Raw genomic sequence first — 14072 nt, 5'->3', positions numbered from 1 at the left:
CTGAGGGCTGACACTGGTCCCCAAAGGCTTGGCTGTAGACCAGCTTCACACGGCACAGAACCGAATGATCCTCCTGTCAAACCCAAGGCATCTGCTCTGGCATCTTGGTCAAAGTGCAAAGGCTATAATTGCATTATGCCTACTTGTGAGGTCTCCTAGAGTTCCCAATTAGGTAATATTTATTTTCTACCCAGAAAAGGTTATGCCCAACCTTGCTCTGCACACTGAAACAATAATGGTTCCAACCCGAGCGATAAAGGAGCATCTCAGTGTGATATGAAGCCATCATGAGATGGGGGCAGGAGGCTTCAACTAGTCTTTTGCAGAGCCAGCTAGGACAGCCATCAGCTTGGAAGAAGCTAGGTGTCCATGAGGGGTTAAACTTGTGCTTTTCTGTTGCAGTACAGAAATAATATGCATATATTTCCACTTTAAATGATTTCTAAAGCAGATGTCAGCAGATGAAAAGAGGATTGAACTCCAGCTCCTTCTCTAACAGCTTTCTGTCAAAATATAACCCACGTGAGGATTTCAAAAACTAAATTCATTCTAATATAAAGTACTCTGTCTTAATATCGCATGGCGTGTGACTTGTTATATTCCCAGCTGCGAATAACCCATAAATGAAGGATTTTGTTTTGCTTAAAGAGATACTCTAATAGTCAACAAAAGTTTTACTTAGTATGCAAAATTACCTTTGTAAATATCACTAAATGGTGAAATAAAACACGTTCGGAATATCTGAAACGATCCTCCTTTGGACAGACGAGAAAAGGCACAAGTTTACAATGCCTCAAATTGTGTCTTATTCAAATAAAGACCCACACACATAATGAAGAGAAAATCTCTAATAATTTATTGACCTTCAGTTTCACATTGTGAAAAAAAAAATAACAGTTTTACAAAACCTCAAAATGTAGTCATAGCAAACAAGTACATATGAACATGAACATTTTCCTTCAACTTATACAGTTTTGTACGTGAACCACATGGTCAATAGCCAAGAGAGGGACATTATGCGGCTCTAATCACTCTTATTCAAGACAGGTGTCAAGCCCAGAGAAAAGCGGCTACACAATTATACCAGAAGTGGAGGGCTGCCCTTTGTTATGTGTTTCTACAGCAACCAGCCCACAAAATAAGAAGAACCTTCTCTGTCTTATGCCAAGGTTTTTGTGTGTACTGTGCTGTGAATTGTATTTGCTTCAAAGTGTGGGACGTTTCACAGGGTGAGAATGGTCAAGTAGTGAGACCAAATGCCTGTATCAATTCAAAGAGCAGGAGTCCAGAAAGTTCCCTGCAGGCTGGGGGCCCAACCCTTACCACAGCTCCCTCTGGTTCACACACAGTAATTAATAGAGGATTCAAGGACAGAGCCCAACTTTGAAACAGCTGCAGAAAATCCATCCTGCCTTCAGAAGCCATGCAGTGACACATACATCTCTCTTGGCAGATTTGCATCATAAACTACAGAGCTGTAACTGCTACAATATAAACGACACTGACTATGCCCACTGGGGGACAATTAGACATTTGCATTGCTTAGAACACATCTAGGAACCAGGGACTGACTGCTGGAAAGTACTGTGATTCTTTTCTTCCAACAGCTCATTTATTTTGGCCCAACTACAGCCCACTCATTCATGGCATGGACGGACAAGCACAATTAGTCTAAAGTACTAAGGTGGAGAGAAATGTTAAGGATTTATCTGTCATTAGACAATGCAAACACGGTCACAATGTAAAAGGTTGTTATCAGTCTTAACCCCTATTTTCTAAAATACAGCAATGTGAGAAACGTGGACAAAAGCAGTTCAAGTTGCAAACTTTGGTCTTCCCCCGCACCTCGGGGGAAGCACCTATTTGAGACTAGCACTAATACCTACGACGGCACATGCTTAGTAAACAAGCACTCCAACTAGCAAAGAATGTATTCACAACTGATTTCCAACTCTGCCGGAAACCTTCTCAATAGGGGCCACTGCTTACAATTCTTTGGTGTTTTGTGGCCAAATGTGTTACTCGTGCACCAAAGAGTTTTTTAAAAAGAGATTTGCCTAAGGGTGAGCACTGAAGTATACATTGTGCCAATGTAATTATTTTCTTGGAGACCTTCTAGAACTTGCTAAATCATATAGCAAGAAGAGAAGGAGTTCGGGTCAAGAAATCTGGTGAGTTAATTTCCATCTGTGATACTTCCGTTTTTCCCATTAACTGTGGTTGTGGCAAAGCATTCTCATAAGGTAATAAATAAATAAATAAACTTTGGACAATGCCTTTACCTGTGTCCTATATACAGAACTATTCCATAGAATTTTCCAGGATTTCAAGATATTACACAAAGAAAAAAACTGTAAAGCAATTTGGTCCTTTCCAAATGTCAGCAGCTGAGACTGAATTAGGTAAATCGGATGGGAGTGGGGAGAAGGGCAGAAAGAAGCCTCCCCTTACCCCATCAGCACAACCAAACCCCATGAAATCCCATTAAAATCTGGTGAGTCTGAGAAAAGTGATCTCCACGGTTTTTCTACCTCTAGGATGTCATTTAAATTTCCATTTTGTCATCCTTCCCTGTCTTGACATTTTTAAAATCCACCCCTCCCCAACCCACCCTCCAGTTATACTCCAAATTGTAACTCAAAAGTTTTCATGTTTGTGCAGCAAAGCACATCTCAACAGCCACAAAATGTGCAAAACATACAACCATTCACACACGTCCATACATGTGAAGACAGCTGTAGGCATTGTTTCAGCATGCAGGCATCGAACAATAAATAGCTAAATCTATAACAAACTTCTTAACAGCCAAGGAAAAGTTTAAAGTCACTTATAAATAGAAAAGAACATCTACCAAATGGCTACCAACAAAGTCCCCATTGTTCGGAAACGCTCCTGGGGAGCAGACCCCTTAGAGATTAACGGAGAGTCCAGTGGTCCTCATTCTTCAGCCAGCCCAGCCAGCTTCCCTCTTGGACCCACAGTTGGGCTTTGACTCTCCAGCAGCAGCTGGTGTGGAGGCTTCAAGCTCTCTCCTCAGAGAGGTGACAACCATTTCAAATTTTACACATAAATGGTGGAGCCCATGGAAATCAAATGCTGAATATGGTACAGCAAGGGAAAAGGTCCAGCTTTTCTCTCCCTTTGAGGGGGCTGATTAACGTTGACATTAATCCACAATTACAAGACAAGGACTAGATCACAGGTTTGTTCATTCATATTTAAACCATGTGCTACTTGCAGCAAAAATCCCACCCCCCCGCCCCCTTCCTTCATGTCCAGTTAGAGCATTTACAAGGTGGAGCAGATTTTATTCATGTCTTGCAACTTCTTTTAACTTCTTTTCCTTTTTTTCTCTTCATTAAACTTGGCCTCTCCAAAGCAGAAATCTCATATTATAGCATCGAGTGATGGAGTGAGCTGAAACAGACGAAAAAAACGAAACAAAAAAGCATGAAGGATTTGTATGATGCCATAGTTAAGATTTTTCTTTTTAGCCACAAAATTTTAAAAATTAAACTAGGTAGGGAGCTGGACAATATTGCTTCCAAAGGTCTTACATGTTCAGTAGGAACTGTGCAAAGATATTTAAAGTGCTTGCCTTAAATGCACAAGTGTGCATGTACGCATCCATGCAGATGGATGGCCTGACAAAAACAGTGGTGTCTAAAGAAGGACCTTCACTTCTTTCCTAAGTGTATATATACGTTCAAATCCAAACCTATATGTCCAGATGCTATTATGAGTTGCCATCTTCTGCTTCCAACATTCATAAAATTTCTTTCTGTGGTTAAACAGAGCCACCGTAAAGTGATCACTAAAGGGTGAAAAGAAGGGAGATTCCTCTGCAAACCCTCCTTGGCCCATGTACCATGAAAGATTCCAAATTAACTTTACCATCTCGGAGGCAGACATACTAATCCTCGTATTTAAACGCATCTCTGCTATCCATTATGGCAGAAATCAGTCTCGCTTCCTTTCACATGACAACGTATCAGGCCTCAACAGCCCAAGGTTGGAGTTTATTCTCAAAGTTCATTAGTCCACACTTAGATGCCAGCAGTTACGGCATACCAGTGCTACAGAATCTACCTACATCAAGTGTGAATATCAGTTCAAAGTGCCGTAACCACAAAGCCTGCACATTTCATAGAGCTTGCATTTCCTCACACTGCTCACCCTTCCCATTTATTTATTTCTCATTTCATCTGGGGAAATTCTGCAGACGGCTTTTGTATCCTTATTGCTGTAACTCTAAGTACAGACAAAGGGAATTCTGGAGGAGCCACTCATGACTTGCATCGAATTCTTCCCACTTTGCTTTTGTGTGTTCAGAAGCCTGATTCATTTCATGAGTTGTTTCTTTTGGCTGTTTCCTAACAGTGATTCAAGCTTTCAAGGCATTCCTTAGACTATGGTGTCATTGCCCCACCTCCACTTCCTTGTAACCTATATGTCAACATTAGGCCAAAAGAATGTATCTTGTAATAATATAAAATTTCAAGACATCGCATATTCAAACAGGAAAAAAGCAATACACACCACCCCCCCCCCAAAATTGCATATTCAAACAGGAAAATAAAAAAGGACACATACCAAAAAAAAAAAAAATTCTAGAGAAGAAACAAAGCAAATCAAAGCCTAAGTTAGGTTGAGGCCACACGGGCACCATGAAAACAGAGGATAATCAAAGTAATTTCCTCTCTGCCCTTCCCACCCACTGACAGAGCAGCAGGAGGCAGATAAAACCTCCTTGGTGGATGAGCTTTAAGACCTAGGGAAACTTTCTGTTAAACACTGTATTAATTCAGTTAACACCTACATTTGGAGGGCAGAGGAATTTGCAGTTTGGGACTGAGACCTACCTACCCAGCACTTTAGGGCACTTCAACCCCCTCTTAAATGTTTTAGCACTATCTTGTGTAGTAAACTTTAGACATTTTAACCAACATTCTCCCTGTCGGAAATTCAAAGAGTGGCTTTGATCAGGCGCTTATGCTGCCCTTTAAAAGCAGCAAACTTGGCCCTGTCAAATTTAGTTTTTATGTGTTTGACTCTCTCACTGGTAGCACCAAGGATGAAGAGGATGTTATTTCATGTATAAATTAACACTTTACTTGCTCTGTTTCCCAGGGACCGGAAGGGTATGATTCAGTTCAAACACCCAGGGTAGGGTGAAGTCAAGTGTTTGCCAACATGTTCACTCTGGGCTGAAAAAGGAGGAACCAAAAATGAAGTCTAAAGATAACAAGCAGATAAAAGTCAAAGAAACCTCATTTTCCTACCACACACAAAGCTAATTCCACTGCCATTATCTCACAGTGAGTTAGGGTCTAAACTGAATATTGAACACTTACTACATGCCAATCACTGGGCTAGGTATTTTCACCTCTTTTAATTCCCCTATCAATTGACCCTAGTCTGAGTTGGGACAGATCACAGGGGAATTATAGATCAAACCACTCATTTGACAGAGAAGCAATCTAAAACTCAGAAAGGTCTAGAACTTAAAACTAGGGCCAGAATACACACGTGGCTTCTCTCCTCTTTCTGCCTCAATTTCCTTATCTTGTTCCAAGGATGCCAGCCAGCCTGCCCATTGTCGTTATGTACCACCACCCTGGTAGCAATTTTTATGGCTCTTCTGTGCAAATATAGTCAGTTCTGGACTAACACCCGACTAAGTGTGCTGTTAATTGATGCTTTTGCCTAGGAGGTTCTTTAAACCTGCTTTAGAGGTGAGTCATGCATTCATATCTCAAATGAAATAACCACTTTCAGAGCATTTGTTTATTCAAGATTACTGAGATGCCAGCAAGGCTACAAAAAACCAGTTTGGTGTGGGACGTTATTAGCCCAGTTGCTCCCCAGAGGAGGTGTCTGACTGTTCCTGCTGTTTTGAAGGAGTTTCATTCCAGGAAAGCATGACATAACTCAGAACTCTCATAACTGTACGAAGGGTGGAAGAGATAACTGAAGAAGTGAAAAAAATAGCAAGCTGAAGGCTATGCACGGTGGCTCACGCCTGTAATCCCAGCACTTTGGGAGGCTGAGGTGGGTGGATCACTTGAGGTCAGGAGTTGAAGACCAGCTTTACCAACACGATGAAACCCCATCTCTACTAAAAATACAAAAAAGCCAGGTGTGGTGGTGGGCGCTGCAATCCAGCTACTTGGAAGGCTGAGGCAGGAGAATCGCTTGAACCCAGGAGGCGGAAGTTGCAGCGAGCCGAGATCTCGCCATTGTACCCCAGCCTGGGCAATAGAATAAGACTCTGTCTCAAAAAAAAAAAACAAATAGCAAGCTGAAATGTGAGAGTAAGGCCAAGTTTAATGATGTTTCTAAATGAGTTGTAAGGGATGGGGAAAGAAAAGACCAATGAGATGAAACCCCTCTGTGCTTAGCTTGCCACTAGGCCTAGATCTCCTTTTCTCCCTTTGAAGTCCCCTTCAAAGGTGTGAAATATACAAGGGAAAACAGAGCCAAAAGTTCCCAAGTAAATGAGTTTGTTTTCATTGTAGTTCCTCCAAAGCAGTTACTTTCTTCTCTTATTATTAGTAATAAGCCCATGAATCACCAAAACAAATCAACACATTCTGTGTGCGCTGGGCTATACTTACACATGCCTAAGCAATTTCTGGGGCCAATCCTAAGAATGCTTAGCAGCAAAGCAGCCATGAGCTTTGCGAACTCTGAACTGTGTAGGCCTATTAATTATCTGAGCCAAGAGCATTATATACTCTTAAATACACAGACAACTATTATGTACTCAGATATATGACGCAGAAACACAACTTTGACAATAGCCTTGACAATAGGGGCAGCCTGACTAAGTCTGAAAGGCCATAGTTTTGGAAGTTTAGGTGGCTCAGTGTTATCTGCACAAATTTCTGCTACGTACATGCAGCCTTTTACAAAGACAGATATAGATTTATCTTTAAAGGTAATAAATGCCCTAAAGGGTGCTACTTTTTAAGGAAAACATTTAAAATAAGCTAACAATTTTGGAGAGAATAAACTAGGAATGAATTTGGGCAATACATTTTTTAAACCCTATTCATTCCACAAAGGGTTTGAGGAAGCAAAATTTGAATAGAAATGAAGTATCACCTGGGATGACATTGGTGTCACGGATGTGAAGCTCAAGTTTATTCAGTGGCAGTGCAACACGATGCTCCAGCGCAGATGTCTGGAGCCAGACCCCCTGCATTGACTTCCTGACCAGCTCCACCGCTTACTAAGCTCTGCTCACTCGGCAGCTTAGCCTCCTTAATGCATGAAGTTTTTTCATCTATAAAACGAAGCTAGTAATAATTCCCCACAGAGTTGTTGTGAGGATAGAATGAGACGATCTTGGGAAACCACGTGGCACCGCTGCAAGCACACAGTGAGGGCTCAATAAACATTAGCTGGCATTCTCAACAGAGGTCAGGGATTCTCAACCTGGTTGTTCATTGGAATCATCCGGAAACTTTCTAAAAATACTGATGCTTGGACCCCACCCCAGACCAAATGGAACTAAGTCTCTGGTATGGGCAGTTTTTAAAAAGCTCTTCAGGGTCGGGCGCGGTGGCTCACGCCTGTAATCCCAGCACTTTGGGAGGCTGGGGTGGGCAGATCATGAGGTCAGGAGATCAAGACCATCCTGGCTAACATGGTGAAACCCCGTCTCTACTAAAAATACAAAAAATTATCTGGGCATGGTGATGGGCGCCTGTATCCCAGCTACTCGGGAAGCTGAGGCAGGAGAACGGCGTGAACCCGGGAGGCGGAGCTTGCAGTGAGCCAAAATCATGCCACTGCACTCCAGCCTGGGTGACAGAGCGAGACTCCGTCTCAAAAAATAATAATAATAAAATAAACAAAAAGCTCTTCAGGAGATTCTGAGGCTCAGTAAAAGCTGAGAACCACTGGCTAATGCCATTGGGGGGCTGAGGCTGTGGTCAACACAAGTTGGTAGGTTCTAGGGGCACCAGCTCTCTTATTTTTACAGCTTTGGTAGTACCTCTGCAGCACAGTCTCTGTGGATCAGATCTCACCCCATGTACTGAACTTACGCAATAGCCTCATTATATGCAGACTTGCATCTATAGCTAAACTTCTTACCTCGTGCTCACTCTCTTTAGAATGTACTGCATTTAAGAAGGCAGATGTTTCCAGGTGCTGACAAATGCAGTAGGAATCAGCGAGTACGGGACGGTGGTGATGCTGTTCCACACATCTAATGTTGGATCGTAGCAGTCCAAAGTCTTGCATCGCTGAATGCCAAAGTATCCTCCAACCACGTAGAGTTTGTTTCCAGAGGCTACAGCATGGCAGCTCATGCGCTTTGCTGTCACATCTCCCACCTTGGTCCACTGGTAAGTCTCACTGTTGAATTTATAAGCAGAGCAGGCAGAGAATTCTGTATCACCCCCCATAATAAAAATCTGGTTCCCCAGCACAGCTGCTGCTGTGTAACGCCAGGGCTGGGGACAGGTGGCTGGTACAGTCCACCTGTTTTCACACTGATCATAACACTGAACTTTGGGGAGCTTGTCATGACTGACACTGGTACCTCCAAAAGCAAACAACTTGAGCTTGGCGCTCACTACTGCGGCGTTGCTAACGCCTTCTCGGAGTGGGGCCACCATGGTCCATTTGTTGGTTGTGGGGTCATAATGTTCTACCTGCTTTAGAGAGACTGAGGGGGAGGCCGGGAGGCAGCCAGTTGCGGCCGTGTGCCCCCCAACCACATATAGGCAGTGCTTCAGTTCAGCAGAGCCATGGCCAAACCTGGCCACCAGCATGGGGGCAGCTTTGGACCACTCCTCGTGCAGGGTATCATAAACCCAGACATCTTTCGAGACCCCATTTTCAGACCCCCGCCCCCCAGTAATGTATACTTTGCAGCCAATCGCACATGCACTAAACTCTTTTCTTGGGCTGGGAATGTCAGCCTTGGGAATAATTTCTTTGGCCTTCTGGTCTACCAGATACAACTTGTCACACATGAAAGTCTGTCCTCCCAGAAGGAAGAGGGCATGGCCGGTTTTCCGAGGTCGGGCACAGAGGCTGGTTACCACACCGTCATTCTGCAGGATTTTCAGTTTGCACCTGATGGCCTCTTCCACAATTTCCTTACTCTTTCTCTGCTTGGTGATGAGTTCCTCCATGGCCACATTCTCCATGAGATAGATGGCTGGCAGAAGTGCCAGCCTTACTGTCTGCAACAGTTCTGGGAGGTAGCAATAGCGCTTCTTCAGGTCATAGCTGATCCAGTTAATTGCAGACTCGTACACAAGCCTTTCATCTTCTGTCTCCAGCTCTTCACTGGACAAGAGTTGCACTACCATGTCCTGGGGCAGCTGGAGGAAATCTTCATTCTTCCTGATGGTTTGGAAGTTGCTGAGACACATTCTCCAAGATAGTTCGTACAGCTTGGTGCACTGGTGCGCGTCAGACAGCAGCAGCATGCCCAGGCAGTTGGTGGGATGAAGGTTCTTTTCCAGAAACTCTGCACATGCATCCCGGATGTCTTGAAACTCCAGCATGTCACCAGCTTCCAGGAGCGATTCTGCATTTTCTTCATTGATGATGACCCGGGAGGAGTACGCATAGTCAAGCAGCAGCTCCAAGACTTCTGGGTGGATGGAATTGTCGAAGTTGACCTCACTGTCCTGGCTCTCTTTAAGGCCACCACTGAACATGGCCTCAAAGTAGCGACTGCATGCAGCCAGCACTGCCCGGTGGCAAGGGAAGGTCCTATTTCCGGCATGGAGAAGGACGTCAGTGAAGAGACGCTGCTGGCGTAAAAGATTCAGGTGAGTAAGGACGCTGTCAGCGTACGAGGACTTGTGAAACAGATAGATGTTAATGGAGCCGCTGCTGGCCCTGGACTTGCGGTTCTCATGCACGCTGACTGACATTTTGTTTCCACTCCTAAAAATAATAATAATAATAAATTGAAAATGATGCTCCTGATGTTCAGAACAGCAGAACGAAAGCAACAATGGTTTGGGACAAAAAACAGAACACTTTGTAGTTGACCATGCCACCTACTATTCTAGAATAGTGTATGGCCATTCCAGGACAAAGCCAGAGACAGCTACCCAGAAGGAAAGATATTCACTGTAATACTGTTGAGCTATTTGAACTCTGCACCATTTAAAAAAAAAAAATCACTGCCTAAAAAGCAGGTTCATCTTGGAAAACCTGATTGCCAACTTTCAGGCCATTGAAGTCTTTTAGAATATAAGTCAGCAAAAGCCAAGAGGAGTGAGGTCTCATTCTCACAGCTCCCTGTCGTAGTCCAGCTGATTCACTGTGGGCCACTTAAAATGCCAGGTCTCCTGCTCTCATAATGCCAGGATGGGCACTGGCTTTCACGCCTCATGCAACATAAAGCCATGTGTAAAACAAACACCTAATAATTAATTCCATTAAGAATTCCTTTGGTAAGACCCAATCTCCCGGCACATACAGTAAATGGGAAATGTAAGGCCAACTTCTGCAACGATCAGACCTTTATTTAAATGTTACAGATAATGTATTTCATTTTATACATATTTTTGAGACCAAGTCTCGCTCTGTCACCCAGGCTTGAGCACAGTGGTGCAATCACAGTTCACTGCAGCCTCGAACTCCTGGACTCAAGTGATCCTCCTGCCTCGGCCTTCCGAGTAGCTGGCACTAAAGGTGTGCACCACCAAACCCAGATAATTTTTTGTATTTTTTGTAGAGACAGGGTCTCAAACTCCTGCTCCTCCCACCTCGGCATCCCAAGTTAAAGATTAATTTCTAACCACACAGCTCTACCACTGAGGAGTCCTAAAAGCACCCCAATTTGAATACCCATATATTGATCAGCAAGCCTTTAGTCAAAGCACGGAATAAATTCTGGCCATAATCACCAACTACCTGTCTTGCTCTGGACAGCTTCCAATGTGAGGATTTGGCACATAAAAAGAAGAATATTTTGAGTAGCATACTCATGACTGCTGTTTTCTGTTCTTCCCGCTTTATATCAATTCTTGGAAAACCATTTGCAAGAACAAAAGATCCACCCCTGTCTTTTGATTAAATAGTGCATCACCAGGACTGTTCCTATATATCTGCAAATGCTGGCACCTGCATAGAGGGAGTTCAAAATGCAAACACTGCTTTATTTAAATCAAAAAATACGTGTCTGTGTGTGTGTGTGTGTGTGTGTATTTTGCCAGCTGTTGTTCATTTAGGACCACCCCAGAATTTATTTGCTGACTACAGTGCTTTCCTCGGTATCTACAATGAAATTATAGTAGAATCTAATGCTATCTTTTGGCTTTCTTCAGTAAGAAAACAGTAGGCTAGAGACATAGGAAATGCTTGTCATCCATCTTCAAAAACTGAATCACATGCCTTCATCCTTTTCTTTCATACCACCCCTCTGTTACTTCAAAGGAATGAAGTCCTCAAGAAGCTGCCTGTCCAAGGATTCCTAAGGAAGCTGTTTATCCCGTTGTTTATCCCCAGAGGGTAAACTGTGTGGCTGGTTACAGTATCTGTTCCAGACACAGAACAGCCAGTCCTGAAAGCGCAGCTGAAACTCTGTTTCCTTTAACCATTCAGATATTTTTAAATTTACATTCTAAGAATTATTAATAAATGCAAATGAATGATTTGCCACAGATTCATGGGCTAAAATACTAACTTGCACCTCCCCAACCAGATGTGAGCCCCGCTGTGAGACTGCACAGAAAACCACAAAGGCAGGGGCAGGACACATATACCTCACGCCATTAGGTGATGCAACTAGTTTTCTTTCCTTTTTGGAATGTAATTTTTTATGATGAGTAAACATGGCTTAGTGGAAGAAAGGAAGCAACAAAGTCCTAGAGCTACAGTGTTAGGAAGACTTTACAAAGCACCCAGTAATCTCCACAGTGACTTGGGATATAAAAAATGGTGAGGAGCCAGCCTCACTCCCACCTCAGGCTAAGTGTCTACTGTCTACTCCATTCTAACCAATGCCCAGTGTTCTGGAAAATGACCATGTGAACCTAGGGGAATGCATTAGGTTTCCAAAGGGTTAAAACATCCATTAGCATTCTCAATGCTCCACCACTGTAGTTGTTATTTTAATTAGTACATTCAGTCTGAAGTATTTGGAGGAAGACTTTAAGTCTAAACCTGGATAGACTGTCTACATCCTCCTATGAAGCTACTGCCTCTCAGGCTAAGAGCAAATGCTGCCCTGACTGAAGGAATAATGAGGTTCCCTGAAACTAGGTGCACAGACACCAAAATGCTTACACGTTGAGCTGGAATCATGCTGGGCCCAGAACACATTTCCCTGAACATTAGATTCAGGATGGTGCAAAACAACATTCACAACCAGACCTACAGCTAAGAAAACAATTTGTTTAGAAGACCTTAGGATATAGGATCTACATCTCTCCGCATCCTGTGTTTATGCTCCTGTATGTTCCAGGCTGGCCCAACAAGCCAGAAGGAAGAGCCTAGCCTGTCACCTTGGATACCATCCAGATGGAAAAGCACGTCACAGCCAAAATCACAATCAACATTCTTGCAAAAATGTTTGATTAAAATAAAAAGTAAACTTGGAAACCCAAGGGGAAATACTTGCTTTCTGGTTTAAAAGTGTGCAAACTTCAAAATATCAGCAGAAACCACGTATACAAGTCACTGAACACACCTTCAACATAAAATGAATCATCTTTCCAGCATTTTTAAGCCCCCAGAGAAATCACATTTGCATATCAAGTAAGTGGCCAAGAAAATGCACACTTATACTTAATCTGCGTCTACAAAGAAGACAGAGAAAAGGGCTATTACTGTGAACATCAAAAGGGCTTCAGTTACAGTAACTTCAGTTCACTTCAGGCTCCTAATTCAGGCTCTCTGCCTCCAATGCTTAGCGTCCCGCACGCTTCTCCAGGTTTTGAACCTGATCTCAATCCAATCAAAAGAGAAACTAGGCAGATTTTTTTCTGGGCATTTATATTACCGGTAATAACAGAACATTATAAAGATCTTGTTAACAAAAGTAGCTTCTTGCCAGAGTCTTTTTATTAACACTTGCAAAGCTATTTAACAAGCTGGCCATGCCTGTGTGACACCAAACTGCATGTGGATAAATTCAATGTTTCATCTCCCCGCCCACCAATTCCTGTCCTTTGTAACTAATAATGTTAACACGACAGATCAAGAAACTAGTTTTTCAGAAAACAGTTTTCATTCATTCTCTATAAGACATTTCCGCCGCAGTGAACATGCCCGCTCTCAGGGTGTCTGTGCGTGGCCCCAACTTTCCTCTCAGCCGGGAAGGATGCAACGTGGGCCAACGATTCCGCGCGCTCCGCCCTGGAGGCTGCGGGGAGCGACGCAGCGCGACATTCACCCCCAGGAAAGCGCTGCTTTCCGCGGAGGAGAGAGGCTGACTGTATCCTTAGCTCTGCTCCTCGCTTCCCCAGCGGCTCGCCCCGGACATTGCACCGCCGGTCGACCTCTCTGGCGATGCCCGGCTCCTGCCTGCTGTGGAAGGGCAGCGGCGGGCACCATGGTCTCCGCACCTAGAAGAGTTCCCCCTGGCCTCAAGTGGAAGCTGCCGGCTGCCCGGGGCACGCTCACCTCTCGCGAACACACCCCTGCAGCCGAAGCAGCCCCTGAAGCCGGCAGCGCCTGCAACAGGTCCGGGGCAGTGGGGGAAACTTACAGCAGTGGCGACTGGCCGCAACGCACAACTGAGTTCTAGCGTCGGTCACGGGCAAGGAGGCGACGAATCGGTCGTCTCAGCCCCGGGAAGCGGTGGCGAATGCCCCGGAGAAAGGAGCGCCAGCCGGGGAGAGGACTGCGCCCCGAACGATGGCTCGCTGACTGGCTACCGCTGGCGTTCGCCTCTGCCTCTTGTCCCCACGCCGCGCACCCGGCGTCCAGGACCCGCAGAGCGTCTACCGGAGCGCGTCACCGGAGCGGAGAGCAAGCCTGCCACTGCAGGCGCCGCGGAAGGAGGCGGGCTGTGTGCTCGGGGGAGGGAGCTAGAAAGCGCCTTGTGCGCCGGCTGCTGCCAGGCGTCTGGACGCGGTCTCCGCAGC

General features: G+C 44.5%; 1 protein-coding gene across 1 annotated transcript; it reads right to left on the bottom strand.

The window, feature by feature from the left end:
* Positions 1 to 833: 833 nt before the first annotated feature.
* On the bottom strand, positions 834 to 13831 carry LOC105475145 (ectodermal-neural cortex 1). Its single transcript, XM_011730179.2, has 3 exons — positions 13694 to 13831; positions 8104 to 9918; positions 834 to 3417 (listed from the first exon to the last, which is right to left on the bottom strand). Exon 2 carries the CDS (start codon positions 9903 to 9905, stop codon positions 8136 to 8138), a length of 1770 nt encoding a protein of 589 aa, XP_011728481.1. The 5' UTR covers positions 9906 to 9918; positions 13694 to 13831; the 3' UTR covers positions 834 to 3417; positions 8104 to 8135.
* Positions 13832 to 14072: the final 241 nt, after the last annotated feature.

The sequence above is a fragment of the Macaca nemestrina genome, chromosome 6 (genome assembly GCF_043159975.1).
Source record: "Macaca nemestrina isolate mMacNem1 chromosome 6, mMacNem.hap1, whole genome shotgun sequence".
Classification (NCBI taxonomy): Eukaryota; Metazoa; Chordata; class Mammalia; order Primates; family Cercopithecidae; genus Macaca; species Macaca nemestrina.
Note: the sequence above shows the minus strand (reverse complement) of the source record. Positions and strands in the feature narration are given on the sequence as shown.